We start from the raw sequence: 18049 nt of genomic DNA on the forward strand, positions 1-18049 counted from the left end.
GGCCCTGCGTGCGTGTGCGTGTGTGTGGGTGTGTGTGTGTGTGAAAAGAGCAAGAAGACTGTGACTAGGAGGCTAGGAGATCTCCTCGCCAGTTCTTGGACTTTTTGCTCCATAAAATAGTTAGTCGTCAGTATTTTCTAGTCCATCGTCTGTGTTTACATTCACCCACTGGCAGCCAAAATCCACTATGAAGCGTGTATGCACTGTGACTACTTTTATATTGTAGATTAGCAGCTGGGCATTTCACTCTGTCTCGCGCTGAAGCCTGTCTGTGTTGACCAATCGCAGCAGGCTGTCATCGGTCCAATCAGCGCAGATTAGCTTCGCGCTGAGGATGGGTTTGGGAACAAATGAATCGCTGAACGATTCATATGGGAGTCGCTGGGATAATTAGGTAAAAATAAATGCAGATTATAAGACCATCAAAGTGTTGTTTGACCTTGCATGCATATTAGACTGTTGTTGGAGACCCTTACAACCTAAATATGACCCTATTTCATGTATAATATGGGCTCTTTAAGTACTGCCATCATGGCAAAGATAAAAGAAATCAGTTATTAGAAATGAGTTATTAAAACTATTATGTTTAGAAACGTGCTAAATAAAAATCTTCTTTCCGTTAAACAGGAATTTTGGGAAAAATATACAGTATAGTGGGCTAATAATTCTGACTTCAACTGTATATCACAAAAAGAAACTAGTTATTTTGCAGTGTAATATTTTTAAATAATCAAATCAAATAAATATAGCCTTGCTGAGCATAACACAACTCCTAAAAACCTGCTTATCATTCCAAATATTACAACCAGTAATGTATAAGACTTTAACGCAGTCTTCTCAACACCCAGGGGTTAGCTGCACATCTTGCATGCTATAAAAAACTATTGTTGCTATCGTGAAAACAGTCATCAAGTAAGGCTTAGGTGCAAAACATTAAGAGTCAGACTGCTCTCCAATGGCCTCTAATAGTTGCGCAGGAGCCAGGTAGGAGCAGACATGCCTAACTGGCTGAAATAAGTCCACCACCAGGGCTTCTCAGTCCTCTCCTCTCCATCCTCTCCCAGCTCCCTTTGGCTGTACTGCTCGAACTGATTAAACGGGTCAAAACGCTCATAACTGTCCAGTTCGGGGATGTTAAAGTAGTCAAGCGAGGGCTCACGTGGGACCTTTTTCAGCACAAAGTCCACCCGGCCTACCTGTGTGTTTCTTGGCAAGTTAATGCGTTTAGATTGTTTGGAATATCCAGAGGCTGATGCGGTCACAATGTGGACTCCTGGATTCATTAATCTCCAGTAATCTCCATCCTCCGCTATAGAGAGAGGCAGAGGCAACAGTGGCACTGTCATTTTATAATATCTGTAATGTACATTTCAGGTTATATGATCATTGTATAGGTGCCCTTAGAGTTAAACAGTTGAGTTTATACCATTTTGAATCCATTCAGGAGATTTCAGGGTCTGCTGGGAGCACTTTTAGCTTAGCATAAATCATTGAATCGGATTAGACCATTAGCATCTCACTCAAAACTGAACAGAGTTTCAGTCATTTGCACGTGTAATGAAATTATGTAGTGTCTGAAAATAGTCCCCAGCACAAGCCCTATGCTAGCATAACAAGTTAGAATCTGCGTAATATTGTTGCCCCTGCTGCCAATGTACAGCTGCAAAGTTCCTTGATTATTATTATTATTTATGAGAGTATAGTTTCTAGCCCATATCATCTAGAAAATAGCAACTTTTCATTATCTGTCGGTCTTAGTACACAACATAACTACAGAACGATCAAGTTTTAAATACTGTAGGAAAGTAATGGAAACTCTTTTGGTAACTTTTGAGGGAGATGCTAATGGTTTAATCCGATTCAATGTTCTGTGCTAAGATAAGCTAAAAGTGCTCATGCCAGACCCGGAGAAATCTGATATTGTGATATTTTATTTTTCTGCGATAAATATTGTGATACAATTTCAAAAGATGGTTTAAATAACTCTATATGGTGGTTTTCTGGGGAGTAACACTATTCAGGTACAAAATGTAATCAAAATGCAAAAAAAAAAAGCTTTTTTTACTTTGTTTTGTCAAGTATCAAAAAATTCTTAGACCAAGTAACAATATTGTTTAGTTTTTACCATCAGAAGAATTAAGTATAAAATCTGAGTTTTTTGTTTTTCTTTTATTTGTTTTAAGGAAACTTTTTGCCAGCAGAATAAGTGAAATAATCTTGTTTTCACTTTGAAATGTTGATAGAAACAAGACAAATATAAAGAAATGTTTTTGCATAAGTCATGTAAAGTCCATATAAATACAGTGATTAAATACAATTCTGCAACTATAATTCAGACTGGACATTGCATATCTTTGCAATGTGACTCTAGCAGATACGATATCGATAGTGAAACGATATATTGTGCAGCCCTAGGCTGAATGGATTCAGAAATATAAAACTCAACTGTTTAACTAAAGGGGATTTATAAAATGAGCATATTTTGTAAAAAGTTAAGCAGTCCTATACAGTTGCATTATGAGTTTAGTGTAAATTGTTACCTGTGGTGATGTCATGTCGTAACCCCTTAACTGATATAATGGCTCCTTTAATGCCATTTCCATGTTCATCCTTTACAATTCCTTTTATACCTTTGTGGACCTGAAAGTAAAAGCAATGAAGTTGCTAAGTAGCTCATCTGTTGGCATAATTTTCACTTATAATAATGATTTACAGTAATTCAAAAGTAGGTGTTAAGCCCAAAGTATACTTTGGTTTCTATGCATCTGCTAGTAAGGAGGAAGACCAAAAGTCTTTGTACGCAACTGAAATTTGAACATCAACATGCACAGTTTGACCATGTCAGTATGTCAGTAAGCACATCAACCAAAGAAATTGCTGTTTTTAAGACCTTATTTGCATATCTAATCAAGATATTTTGGCAGAGTGTGTGTATACAGATATCAGTCCTCATGTTTATTCAATAAGGATATCATAATTGTATATTGCAAACATTAGACATTATGTTGATTTCCATAACTCATATCTATGAATTACAAAACTGTGATCAAACCGTGTTCGTTGATGCAATAAATCTGAACATGTTCTGTTTAACACTTAATATTTACGCATAAAAGTTTATCATACATGTATGTACAATTTTTTGTACATGTGAAACATTTGTACATTTACATCCCTATTTAGTTAATCATTTCATGACCCTGGATGTAAATTGTGAAGAGAATGGCATAGTACATTTTTAGTCTCATCAATACAGTAGTGCAGTTTTATGCAATTTTAGGTATACAGTGACCTCTAGTGGTTTTAGTGTTAAAGACTTTTTTCCCTGATGACCCTCCACACACTAGGTCTAGGATATGAAATAGAAATAGATTAAAATATATTATTAAAATATAAAACCAAAATATAAAATTCAAAAACAAATGATTATAGGCCTAATATAAAATATTACTAAATAAAATACACCCATGTGGTGCCATTTTGGTCATCCAAATGATGAAAATGTATTAAAGTAAACAATGTAATTTTTGACACCACAAAAATTCTAAAGCATAATATGAAACTATAGACCTTTTATTTCATCCATACAATATATATCATATTGCACAGCCCTAGCTCACATATGCACTGTGAATTGTTTTTGCACTATTTAGTTTGTCCACAAGATGTCAACACTAAACCAGGCTGTTTTTTGTTTTGTTTTCGCTGCATTTTTACCATGAGGTTGCATTCCAGTCCAATATTTTGTGCCTTTTACACACTAACTTCCTTCCGTCTCGTTCCATCGGGTGTACGTCATTGATTACATTACACAAGTATCCACTACTGGCAGAACATCTGAATGGGTTTAAATGGAATGCCTTATACATTTGAGCACTTAGGAACTTCACTGTTGTGGCATCTCAATCGAAATGCATTCTTGGACAAAGGTGCAGGAGTGGACATATGAAGCCAACTCACTCCCTTGTTCTAAATCAAGGAATTACGGGTATGCACATGTAAACTTCTCTTATTCACTTGATGAATTGGAATGTACTTAAAATGGTGGATTTCCTTAGGGAACAAGGGAAGGGAAGTTTGCGAGTGCATTTATAAAATTGGTGTGGAATGCAGCTTTAGACAAGAAAGTGGGGAGACAAAATAAGACAACAAACTACTGAAGACAGCAAAACTTGGTTCATAATTATGGTTCATAGTATTTGGAGAGAAAACAGATGGAGGTAGGTGGAGATGTAAACAGATGAAAGTTTCCAGTTTGCATGTTGAGCACCTTTGTTTGTGACTTTGAGCTTTGGCTTAATGACTATTAGGTCTATTGGACTATTTGTAAAAAATGTAAATGACTATAAAGATTTTACATAGTATAATTAGTGCAACTTTCAGTATGATTATAATCATACTAATTCTCCATTGTTCAATGAAATATTCAAATGAAGGCATATTCAGCATGTGATGAACTGAAATACGAAGATAGCATTTAAGAACACAGCAGTTTTGAAATCTATGTATAGCTCAGTGGTGAAACAACAAGATGAACTCACAGATTCCATGAAGCTGAGCAGAGCTTCCTTATTCCTGCGCCACTCAGGGTAAAGCTCTTCCTCAGAGGGGAATTTATCACAGCCCAGCTCCACCGTGATCTCATAACAATTGCTGTGCAGGTAATTAAAGTCTGACATCCCTGATACAGTAACACACAAGCAGACACAGGACATAGAAAGTGACATTTATACACAATACACAGTACGCCATCAGAATCAAGCATTTAGTAACTCAGTAGTTTAAAATATTCAATTAAATTACAGTATTACATTAAATTAAATGACAGTATCTGACATAAAATATCAGATGATCACCTAAGAATGTTTTTTTAATATTATTTTTAGGTCCAGTAAAATTAAAATATTTGTATTTTAGATGTTAGTAAGAGTATTGTTAGTTTTAAGGATATCTATAAGCTAGTGTGTTCCAAAACAATGACAAAATTGGTGTTTAAAAGATATAATGCTGATATAAACATCCAAAGTTTGTCACTTACACCTAAATAGGTCAATTATTTTTCTTTTCATGCACCCCATACTTCTGTTTCTCATCAAATACTCTCTAGTATGTGACATGCCCCGCCCCCTCCAAGAAGCTTCTTATTTGCTTTTCAGTTGATGCGCTTGAGCTCAACCACTATCACTGGCAGAGCTGTGATAAAAACAAAACGCTATTGGCTGTTTTTTTAAAAGAGGAGGAGCTACACTATGTTCCACATTCTCTTCATGTTTCAGTTGAGATTATGTAAAAACATTGACTAAAATTGTACATTTCAAAGCACTTCACGGGACATTTAATGAAATTGTTTACCTCCAGCAAAGCTATACCACAGTGCGCCGTTGGTTATTCCTCCTTTATTGGCAAATGAGGCTCCACATCTCTCTGTGTCATTGTTGGACATAGTGGCATGAGCATCTGCATATGTTCTAGCCAACTGCCTGAAAATCTACACACAGGAAACGACTTTGTTATGCAAAAGATGTAAATGCAGTAGATGTGCGAAGTAAATTTGGATGTGCGTTGATTTACCTGCTCATCTGGTGTGGGCGAGTACATTCTTTCTTCTTGGGGGTGTCTGGAGAAGTCGAAAGGGTAAGAGATGACCAGCTCTCCTCCATGCAGACTGGCAGATATAACAAAAGGATAGGTCCTTATCCACTTCATTATAGCGTAAGTCTCAGGTGCAACTACCTGGAAAGTGTTCAGAGAGAACAAAGTTATCCAAAAGTGCCTTCGGTTTTTAAAGTTTCTGTGTACGAGTAATTCCCGGTGAGTGGCAGATCATTGAGGAAACTCAAAGGTCAAAGGAGAAGGGCCAGACATGATTAGAGCTTACAGAAATGCAGTTTAAACAGCCATTTAATATAGCGGAGATCTGCAGCATAGCTTTTCTGAACACATCAAACCTTGAAGCAGATGAGCTACAGCAGCAGAAGAATAGGTTTTCTTGGGACACTTTGGGCTCCTTAGCACCAACTGAGGATTGTTTAAACACCACAGTTTTATCAGACTGCGGTTCACCATGTTCACCCCTTTGTGACCATAGTGTATCTATCCTATGATGACTTCCAGTAAGGGTCTTATGTATAACTGTTTTATAGTTCAAATCATGGGAAGTGGTGTACACTCGTTTCCACCCGTTTTGTGCATACCCCACTTCCCATGATTTGATCTATAAAAACAAACTTGATAGGTGAATGTAAACAGATATAGGTAAGCTCTAAGTAAACATATTTAACCTAAATATTGACTTAATTTAACCATTTTAAATCATCATATGATCCATAATTATAATCATTAATAAATAATAATCATTAATAAATAATCATTAATAAATATATAAAAATGTATTCTGCCATAAGGTCACTTTTACGAAGGTTTCTATGCAGTTTTATAATTGTGAGCCCAGATCACCAAATCGTGAATTTATTAATTTTTTTCAGCTTAGTCCCTTTATTCATCAGGGGTCGCCACAGCAGAATGAACTGCCAACTTATCCAGCATATGTTTTACACAGCGGATGCCCTTCCAGCTGCAACCCAGTACTGGGAAACATCCATACACACTTAGTCACACACATACACTACGGGTAATTTAGTTTATTCAATTCACCTATAGTGCATGTGTTTGGACTATGGGGAAACTGGAGCACCTGAAGGAAACCCACTCGAAGACGAGGAGAACATGCAAACTCCATACAAAATTGCCAACTGGCCCAGCCAGAAACTGAATCTTCTAGCTTTGAGGCGACAGTGCTAACCATTGAGCTACCATGTCACCTCACCAAATCATGTCATATTAGTATTGACTAAAACAGGCCAAACCTGATACTAGTAAGGTGTACCTAATAAAATGGCCAGTGAGTGTATATATAAAGTTATTCACTGATAAAGCTGTATGTTTAATAGAAATGAATCTGCGTTCTACCTTATTCATCCAGTAGGAGTCAGGGATGGGGATGTGGTCACTACGGAAATGCCGAAAACGCCGCCGATTGTAGAAGATGGATGTGAGGTCAGGGAAGTTACGGTTCAGATCGAGATTTTGCGCATTGGCCCGACCACTGGTCCATCCATTGTACTCATGACCCTAAAAAGGTTACAGATTCCACCAGTAAATAACAAAGGAATCACTAAATAAAATGACAGCTCTTTCACCATTCATACACCCTCAATTGTTACAAACCTGAATGTATTTTTCTGGCTAATTAAAAACAAAAAATACAATATTTTGAAGAATGTTGGTAGAAAATGGCTTTACTTTCATCTGACTTGGCCAAAACAAACAAACTTCAATGGAAATCAATGAAAATGAAACTGCTTCTATCATCAGCATGCTTCAAAATATCTTCTTTTGTGTTCCGCAGAAGAAAATAATGCATACAGGTTGGGAACTAAATGAGGATGTACAAATAATCACAGAATTATAATTTTTCAACGGACTACTAAAGTTTTCTACATTTTCATGTGATAAAGCACAGACAGACATCAGGAACGAACGTCAAAAGAGGGTTAAAGACTGAAGATAGTCTATGAAAATACATAAACAAGGCAAAGATACAGTATGTCAGTTAGTGTTAAACAAATTGACCAACACGGTTTTGTCCTATTAGCTTCATTCCATTTTATGTTACTGAATTAAAATATGTTTGCAGAATTTAACATTTAAATGAATAATTCATTAATATTACTTACGATAAAAATGATTCTACGGCATTATTAGAATTGAATTCAATCACACAAATGTTTTCAACACAAGATAGTTGAATATCAAACATCACCCGTGGTGATCGGTCTGGAGATTTCAAGAGGATTTCGATTAATTACTATTAGTTCAATTACTGCAATGTTATTTGACAGACATTTGTCTATTAATAGTTGTTAGTCAAGGTCTCCCTCTACCAGTTGTCCTTTTTCAGTTCATAGCTTTTTTATATTTTCAGTTCATACCTTATTTATATTTTCCTTGATTTCATAGGCAATGAAAAACTATGCCAATCCTCAAATTAGCATGTGTTTTCCCTGATATGGACTTCCTCCTAGGTCTGACCTGTTCTGGAGGACTCACTCTGGTGCAGGGAGCTTGGATCGGTCAGTCAGCCAACAAACAGACAGGCAGACAGACTCAGACAACAAAATATTTACTTCCTGGTAGATGTTTTCGGGGTCGTTCCTATCGGCTACCTCAGAAGCGGCAATTTCATAGCCGTCAGGATTCATGGAGGCCAGGATGTGGATGCGCGTGGTGTTGATGATGGTCTGAATTCGCTCATTGCCCAGCAGATACTCGGAGCACAGATACTGAGCAAGGTATATCAGAAGCTGTCGGCCCAGAACCTCATTTCCATGCATGTTTCCGATTAATTTGATCTCCGGCTCCACTAGAGGGCAGGAAAGAAACAAATAGGAACAGGATTGTATCAACACAAATTTGGAAGAGTATACTAGAATAGTACTTTTACTATAGTACATACAGAGCAGGGTTTTGAGCATCAATAAAAATAAATAAAGTGCAGTATAACTTTTTTATTGTGTGGTCTGTTTATTTTTCCCCACCAAAATAATGATTATTACACATTTTTTGTACCATGATTTACAGAAAATAACAATTAAAATGTAATTCAGTGTAACAAGTTTATTATATCTATCTATCTATCTATCTATCTATCTATCTATCTATCTATCTATCTATCTATCTATCTATCTATCTATCTATCTATATACATACTATACATATCTATATATATACATATAATCTTGTCAGCCATTTCAGAACAAGAATTATTTGATTGAAATTTAAGGATCATAACTTTAAAAGTTTTGACCCATTTGTCAAAAAGTTTTAAATTGCTGAAAAAATATAACACATTTTGCAATATCATTTATTGTTTTGTTTTTTAACAATTAAAGGCAAGTAGTTTCTTTAAACATAATTATATTTTTTACACTGCATGAGGACATAACATTATTTTACTCATATTTTTCTTTCACAAAACTTGTTTGAAACATTATTGTAGACACTTTACACTTTGAATCTCAAATAATTACAAATAATAATATTACAAATACAACAAATTCAGCTAATTTCTATGATAAATAGGTATTTTCCATTTGTTGCGGTTTAGTTGATTTATAAAAATCAATAGAAACCATTCAAATTTTCTTCAAAATAAGTGTTTTATGTCCACCAAGGCTACATTTATCTCATCATATGTTGTGCAAAAGTCTTAGGGCCCCAGTTACATTTGTTGTTTTAGTGAGGGTATGACAGAAAAATACAGGTTCTAGTTGGATTTTTTTGGGTCTACTTGTTTAATACATATGAAAGAAAGCGTTAGAAAATGATGGAATATAACCTGAATTGATGGGATTGTGAATGTTGAAAAGTACAGACAGGTTTTAATTTGTCATGTAATTCCTATACCAAAAAGCCCCTAATCTGTAATATTTTTTTTTCCAGCATGATAATGATCCCAAACACACTGCCAATGTAATGTACTGAAATCATGTTGGGAGAGAAAAACAGCTGACGAAACAAAGACGGTCATGAAATGGCCTCCACGGAGTCCAGACCTGAATATTATATAGAGTATATATATAAGATTCATCTGGAGAGAAAAAGAAAGATAGAACATGCTAATTCTAAGGTCTAAAATCTAAATCTAATATCAAGTTGTTGCTTGGTGCTAAAGAGATCATGTTAAACACAGACTTTTGATGCTATTATTTTGATTTGATTTTGATTTAGTATTTTGCTAGTATTTTGATCTTCTGTTTCTATATTAAAGGTATAGTTCACCCAAAAGTAATGACCCTGCACTTGCTCCATACCTTTTAGATTTGTGCAAATGTCTTAGGCTCACAAAGCTCAAAGCTGGTGGTCGCCTAAGACCTTGGCAAAGTACTGTATGTATATACAGTAAAAACACTGGTGGACCTGATACTCACATAGCTCATGTTGTCCAGGGTTGTTGGAGAATTCAATAACCAGCAAGTCTTTTCCCTCCACACTGCGCCCAATGCTGTATGTTTGTGAGATATGAGAGCACTTGGATGCAGTCTTCTTCAGGACGCTGAACATCTGAGAGTTGGAGTGGTACGTAAACTGAATGACAGTGGAAAGACCACCATCAGATATGTTGGCCAAGGCCACCTCCTGCTTTTCTGAGGGGAGAAAGTTACAGGACAATGCTTTAGACTTTAACCCTTTAACTGTCACCACACTTTTTGAATTTACACGTGAAATTATGAATGATATATGCATATTATAAACAGTTTGTCAATAGACGTTCAGTTTTAGACTTTGTCTAAAATAAATATGTCCTGAAATAAGTCCCATCTGTGGCAATAGGACAGTTGTACATCCCAGTTTCTAAAAAAATAACAAAACAAGCTAATGTTTAATTTCTGTTAGGGTCTCTGTTAGGGTAACATCCATTTATAAGTTTTTGAAAAACCCACGCAATAGAAACTGTGTAATGATTTAACTGGTTATAATGGGAATTGTATTGTTTAAACTAAAACTATTATGTATCCTGTGGGTCTCTAACAGTAATTTAAGTCTTCTATTGGTGATGTAAAAACCACTAAATCCTAATATTTTCCAAAAACCTCAAAAGTTTCTGCTTTTAATGGGTAAACTTTTAATTTTGTAATGTTTTTAATTGGTATTTTTACTGGAAACCAACAAAACTTGTGATGCTGAAATAGTTTCTATTATTTCGTTCTTTTCAGCAGGTTAACCTATTTGTGTCCAATTTTCAAAAAATAATTTCATGCATGTAGCCTTGTTAATATGAACATGTTTTGCATTTATTTTCTCCAGATTTTTTTTTTTTTCAAGAAATTCATATTTGAATATGCGGCAACTATAGTTGAGCAAATACATTGTAAGAACCCTTCAATGTAAAATTTGAACAGGAGAACATTTAGCATTCTAACTTAAAACAACTGCTTTCAAAATACCAATTAATATTCATAAACACATTTATTATGTTTAAATTTAGAAAACCATTTGATATGACCCCCCCCCCACCCTGAAAATTATCTTTCATATAATTTCATCCTTATATGAAAACACAAAGAACTAATCCATTTGTCTTAAAGTGATGAAGCACTCGCTAGTTTCCCCAACAGACTACGGTGTGTCAATAAGATAAAAGAAAAAGTCAAAAAGTTAAGCAAATACTGGTATAAATACACAGAAAATAAATACATACCACAATGGTGACATCTAACAAAACAAGTATTTTCAGTAAATCTCACTACAGACTTTTGTAGACATCTGACAGAAATAGTCAAACAGCTTAGTAATAAATAAAGGTGCTGATTCTGTTTGTGGAGTTGTTTAATGATCCTCATGAGCTGAGATTTTGAGAGATTTATTGAGTTTCCAGTTGAGTTCCTAAGGTCATGTCCACAAGCACACAGGTATTTTTGTAAACAAAAATGTTTTTTCTTAATTTTCCAAAAAAAAAAATGAAAATCTTCATCCTGACAAGTTTTAAAACATTTGGTTTTTAGTGACCTGATGCTGCATTTTGTGTAGAAAAAAAAACTACAACTTAGACAAAACTCTCTATTCACTCAGCACTTTAACTTGAGTTATTTTAACTCGTTGTTGTAGTGGGACCAGTGGGAGAAGCTAATTTTACTCTGAGGATTCGCTGTGTGTCAAATTGTGTATCAAAAAAGGCTACTTTAAAGCAAAGACATCAGTTAAATTGTTAAGTTATGTTTAGATGGGGTATTATGAAAGCAAAAATCATTAAACATGACCAATAACCTTGATATATTAACTTATTAACAAATTACTCCCTAATTCCCCATGATTTATGTACTTACAAGGTATTTGCCCACCTTTTAACAAAGTATACAAAAAACTAAAGATCTCTTGAAAGATTTGTTTTATTTGGGTGAATCTAGAGACCTTCATGATTAAATTGATATACATTTGTGAACAAAAAATTATTTTTAGCCTTTATTTGAAAATTGCCTTTATTTGGGAGGGTTTGCATCCTGGAATTAGGGGTAGGAAGTTGAAGGTCTTGTGTGACAAGTAAATCAATTGCTTTATTTCTTTCTCGAAATCTTTTATTTGGTTGTTTGCTTGCATGTCGTTGAGAAATTCAACATTACTCATTTAAGGAAAAATGGCAACTATGAACTTCGGAAACTATAGTTGACGGTGGGCTTAAATGGGTTAAGCCAAAAATGAAAACATACTGGCCATTTACTCAACTACATCATACTGTAGGTTCCGAACCTCATGAGTTTCTTTCTTCTGTTAAACACAAATGAAGATACTCTGAAGAGTGTTGGTAATTATACAATTGATGTAGCCTTTATCTTTCATAGTATGAATTTATTTAATGGCTACCAACAATTGTTTGGTTACTAGCCTATTTATTCATTCATTTTCTTTTCGGCTTAGTCCCTTTATTAATCTGGGTTCGCCACAGCGGAATGAACCGCCAACTTATCCTGCTTATGTTTTACGCAGCGGATGCAGCTCATCACTGGGAAACATCTATACACACTCATTCACACATACACTATGGACAATTTAAATGACCCAATTCACCTATACCACTCTTTGGACTTGTGGGGGAAAACGGAGCACCTGGAGGAAACCCACGCAAACGTGGGGAGAACATGCAAACTCCACACAGAAACGCCAATTGACCCAGCCGAGGCTCGAACCAGCGACCTTCTTGCTCTGAGGTGACAGCACTACCTACTGCGCCAACGCGTTGCCCTGTGACTAGCCTAACATTTCTCAAAAGTTCGACAAAAGAAAGAATGTCATGCAACTTTGTAATAAATGACATATGTATATTATGACAGAATTTAAATGTAAAAAAAAAGTTAGAAAGTTATATTTTACCCCAAAATAAAAATATTTACTCACACTCAGTTGGTTCTAAACTTTTATGATTTTTTTTCTGTTGTGGAACACAAAACAAGATATTCTGTAGAAAGCAGCCATTGACATCCATAGTAAGAACCAAAAATACTACAGAAGTCGATTCCCAACATTCTTCAATATATCTTCCTTTGTGTTCAACAGAAGAAAGAAAATCAAACTGTGACAAATTTTCATTTTTAAGTGAACTATCCCTTTAAACTACTAAATAAATGACTTCCTCCACAGATCGTACCTCTCAGCTCCAACAGCGGATCATAACAACCCTCCTCGCTGCCAACAAAGAAGCGGTCGCAGTCCAGAAAGTAAGGCCACGCCATCTGAATGGCCTCGAAGGCATGAATGCAGCTCTTTTTCAGCATCTCACAGGAGCTGCGGCACGGCTTTATAAGTCTCCCGTTATCACAGCGAGGAGCCAAAACTGAGCATCCCAGTATACGGATGTCTGGAGAACACTCTCCCTTTAGCAGGCCATTGATCACGCTCAGGAGTAGGTACTCTGCACCCATCTCTAAATCCTGCCGCGTGCGGTGGCCCACGATGTTAGGGAATGTGGTGTGGGTGTATGGGACGTCCTGACAGTAGCCAAGAACCATCTCTATGCACTGCGCTAGGGATGAGAGAGAGAAAAGAGTTAGAATCTGTTTGAGACTGGTAGGGTGTGATGACTGAAAAAATAAGTGTAGATTATATTACTTTGCTTGTTCAAACAACTTATTTAAAATGAGTTTAAACAACCCAATTCTTACGTTTTTTGGGACAACTTAATTGTTTTATGTTCAGTCCACTTACATTAGTAAAAAAGGTTACATTAACTTAAATTTGTGTTGGGACAACATGGCGGAATTGTGTGGAACCCAGGATTTTTTTACAGTATATTTAACCCAAACATAAAACTGACTCACTATTTACGCACTGTCAAGTGGTTGCAAACTTTTATGACTTTCAGAATCTGGTGAACACAAAAAGATGATAGTTTGAAGAATGTTTAAAAACCTTTAACCATTTACTGTAGGAAAAACAAATACTGTGGAAGTCAATAATGACCAGCTTCCAACATTTTTTTAAATATCTTCTCTTGTGTTCAACAAATGCAGGGTGAGTAAATGATGACAGAAATGTTATATTTGGATGAACTGTCCCTTTAATATGGAAACTGCGGCAGTCAGAGTTTATGCTCCCAGTTCTTGGAACGGAACAGCGTGTGGAAAGTCATCTGCTGTGGAATGTTTTTAATGTTAGGCAATGAAGAGAGGGGCTAATGAATCAAATACACAGAGGAGCATTTAAAAGTCAGTTCAAACCATATGCAAGTCAATGGTTACAAGATTTCAACATTTTTCAAAATAACATATTTTGTGTTCAAACTGGTTTGGAAGTCAAGGGTGAGCAAATGTTGACAGAATTTACATTTTTTGGGGTAACTAATCCCTTAAACTTGTCAACAAACTTTCGTTAGAGCAATTATTAGAGATTTGCTGCATTCACGGCATGGCCAAATTACCATAATTTAGACATGACAACACATGATGTTCTACTCAAAGCTGTTGGAGTCAAAATTATGCAGTTCTGTGGCAACACTTTACGACTAAATATAGCAGAACAGTATTAACATGGTACAAGCTCAGAATGTACTTCTGTCAAAAATGTCAAACATGTTTTAGAAAGTTGGAAGGTTAAGGTTAGTGTAATTTGCCATGTTCTATGAAAAGTGAATAGAACACCTGTGCAGAGGACCATCAAAATAAAGTCCTAACAGGGGATAGCGGAGTGACATTTTTTTTTTTGCCTTTTTCAGTTTATATGAATCCACATTGGGTTCAAATGATAATATTGTTTTTCCTAGTAACTTGTTAGTGTTTTCAGCCAGTTAGCGAATAAATAAAGATTTATCAAATCTGCTAAATAACAGACTGGATATTACGATTAAAGCACATTTGTGTCAGTTTAAATAAAGATTAAAAATGGACATGAAAACTTTACTTCAGCCTTAAGTAAAAGTTCAACAATACCTTCAAATTAAATTGAATTTCGGCACACTGTAAAACCCAACAGTCAACTTTATCAAATGAAATGAGTGCAGTTAACTCAAAATATACTGAAAGTTAATTCTACTCATTTGAAAAGAGTTTTGAACTCTGCTTTGAAGGTAATGAGTTAATTAAATACCTCATTACTTCAACTTAAACAGAGTAAGTTCACTATACTCATATAGATTAGTTTTTTAACTCAAATGGTTTGTTGCAATCGGTTTCCTTGAACGGTTTGAGTTGCCTTAACTTATTGGGTTTTACAGTGCTCAAATTGCTTCAATTACTTAAATGGATAAGTTCACAGTACTCAATAGGATTTGTTTTTGAACTTAAATGGTTTGTTGCAATCGGTTACCTCAAATGGTTTGAGTTACCTTAACTTTTTGGGTTTTACAGTGTGTATATTGTGTTGATATTTCAAATAGTAGCCTAAATATTGTATGTTTTCTGATTCTAGCATGTGTCGAAATGCTTGAACTATGTGTCAACTAATTTAGTGTTAGTTTGTGCCCCACTCACTCAAACTGTACTGCTTTTCAATAGTACAAAGTAGCTGCAAGGTCATACTGTGTAAACTCAGACAACAGAACATCTAAAGAGGACCATCAAAATAGTTGTCCAATATTTCGACATTTAAACAAATGTGTACCTTTGTGTTTGCAATCTCGAATCTTTCACTACAGGCTTAAATCAGCCTTAGGCTTTTAAGAATATAACATGTCTTTCCTGATGAAGACGAGTCCCATCTTGCAGTGGAGTTTGGTATTCAGACTTTTCTCACTTGTATGCTAAAATGTGCTGTAGGATTTTCTTTAAAACACTTTTCACTCACAAATATTACAACATATTTACATAAATGTGAATATTTTAGCATTATAATATGCTGCAATGACTTTCACTATGTTAAATAATTATATTATATTAAATAGTATATATATTATATAGCTTTGAAATACGTTTTTGCACTTTAAATTAAACACTAAGCAACATTAATTGTGTATTACCATTAATTGTGTATTACATATTGGTACAGGCAGTTAAGATTCATTTTGCATAACACAATTTTAAAAAATTTATACTTACGACCCTCTTCTGCAGGTGTTCTGCATCTTCCTAAAAAACAATTTTTGACAGATGTTACAACAGATGAAATCCTTGAAAAGCCTGGTCTTTGAAGGCTAGATGGCAGTAGAGCACACAGAAAGAGAGCCATATATCTGGACGAATATTATGTGCGGTCATAAACAATCAAGAAATAGCATTTAATCAAAAGCTTGTACACACAAACCGATCCTTTATTAATATTTTCATTATTGGTATTTGTTATCTAATCAAAACATTTTTCATGGCTTTTAAACAAATGTTTTATAATATTTTGAATGGAAATTTTAAATGATTTTTTTTTTCATTCTACTAAAGCAGCGACCTGTTGCCTATAGATTTCAGTTCTGTGCAATTAACCAAACAGTTTTAAGTCGTGCATCTTGGGACGTTTCAGTATCTAAAAGTAATTAATAAACGTGTTTTATGCTATAAACATATTTTGGGTAATTTAATAATCTTTTAAAATTCAAGGAAAAGGCAATGGTTTATTATTAATATGTTAAAATACTAAAATAAAATTACAATAAACGTAAATTCAGTAATACAAATACAGTATTATAATCATTAAAAGTGACAAAAAATCATTTTAAAATCACGATTTAAATAGCAAATTTAAGCAAGAATTTAAAACTAATTGGAAACAAATTATCTCTAATGTTCCACCTTATAAAACTGCACGAGTGAACTGTAGCCCACGCTAAACTTGCTGCAACACTGAATGAATGTATAGCATTACCTATTGCAGCTTCTTCCTGTGTACATCGCTGTGGGAAGCTCAGGCATGTGGCCAGTGCGTTCAGAAGTATTAAAAGAGTCAGCATTTTGTTGTCCATAGACCCAGTGATGTGGCAGTCGCTACGACGTGCAAAGTTGATCATCTTCAGTGAAGTCCCGCTACCCCCATCGCTTAAGGGAGAGCCTGCGCGAGCACCTCTGCCAAATGATCAAATTACAGCTAAAAGTTTCTGCCGTCCCGCGGTAGGCGGCCGCTCCTCTGCTGTGTCTGGGACCCACTGTAATTACAGTACTTTCAGAAAGCCTGACTTCACAGTTACCCCTTTGCGGTGGACGTATTTCAATATCACGGCTGTATTTTCCTTTCTTCGGACGTGAGGCTGTTTTCTCTTGAAGAACTACTCTGTGTGCGATAAAAACACTTACCTGGAAGAGATTCAGAAAGGCACGTGTCCACCTCTTCCAAATAAAGTCACACTCTTCAATGTTTTAGACTAAAATCTGAAAAAAATAAAGTACAGTGGCTGCCTATAACTCAACAAATATAAAAGAAATAAATTCTGGGCAGTTGGAAAGCAATTTTTTTTTTAAATTACACTTTTATATGTAATTTAAAGAATTTAAAAATGACTAAAATATCCAAAAACCACTAGTGTTACATAGGCTATTTTGCTGACTTGATTTGCTGTACTTACATTATCCCCAATGTTTGAAGAATGTTCAAATCCAGAGAATAAGCCATTTTAACTACAAAGCAGGCACAACTCATCATAAGATGTTAATATTATAGGTTAGATTTAGGTCGTGACATCAGGTCACCACAATTCAATGTCTAGCCAGCGTCTAAGGATGTCCAATAACGACGTCAAATTACGTTGATATTTGGTTGATTTTAGGTTGTGTTGGAAAGTGACCAAAATCCAACGTCTGATAGATGTCATAGTGATAACATTCACACAACGTCAAGGTGTAATATGATGATTATACGTTGATATTTGGTTGATTTTAGGTTAAATGTTGGACATTGATGTCGGCTTGACGTCAAAACGATTTTCATTTCCAAACAAAATCCAACATCCCCACGATGTTGGGGTACAATGTCAATATGACGTCATGTTGATGTCTTGTGCCTGCAGGTTAGTAACACAGATCACGTCCTGTATTGCCATGCTAATAATGGCAATAAACCTTTAAATTTCATTTTGTATAGA

The 18049-nt window shown here is 35.2% G+C and overlaps 1 protein-coding gene across 2 annotated transcripts; it reads right to left on the reverse strand.

The window, feature by feature from the left end:
- Positions 1 to 655: 655 nt before the first annotated feature.
- cpz (carboxypeptidase Z) lies at positions 656 to 17094 on the reverse strand. 2 transcript variants are annotated; one of them, XM_056456946.1, is made up of 11 exons: positions 16840 to 17094; positions 16083 to 16112; positions 13202 to 13576; positions 9990 to 10205; positions 8187 to 8422; positions 6970 to 7131; positions 5572 to 5733; positions 5353 to 5488; positions 4542 to 4681; positions 2541 to 2640; positions 656 to 1309 (listed from the first exon to the last, which is right to left on the reverse strand). In XM_056456946.1, exons 1-11 carry the CDS (start codon positions 16979 to 16981, stop codon positions 963 to 965), a joined length of 2046 nt encoding a protein of 681 aa, XP_056312921.1. In that variant the 5' UTR covers positions 16982 to 17094; the 3' UTR covers positions 656 to 962. The 2 variants fall into 2 exon arrangements, with proteins under 2 accessions (XP_056312921.1, XP_056312930.1); XM_056456955.1 differs by having other exon boundaries at positions 8226 to 8422; positions 16840 to 17090.
- Positions 17095 to 18049: the final 955 nt, after the last annotated feature.

Source organism: Danio aesculapii, chromosome 1, assembly GCF_903798145.1.
Source record: "Danio aesculapii chromosome 1, fDanAes4.1, whole genome shotgun sequence".
Classification (NCBI taxonomy): Eukaryota; Metazoa; Chordata; class Actinopteri; order Cypriniformes; family Danionidae; genus Danio; species Danio aesculapii.

Coding starts and splice junctions, on each gene's coding strand:
- cpz (XM_056456946.1), bottom strand. CDS start 16,981: ATGATCAACTTTGCACGTCGTAGCGACTGCCACATCACTGGGTCTATG. Junction 10,206..13,201: donor TCCGCTGTTGGAGCTGAGAG/GTACGATCTGTG, acceptor TTCTCCCCTCAG/AAAAGCAGGAGGTGGCCTTG. Junction 7,132..8,186: donor CCGAAAACATCTACCAGGAA/GTAAATATTTTG, acceptor TAACCTTTTTAG/GGTCATGAGTACAATGGATG.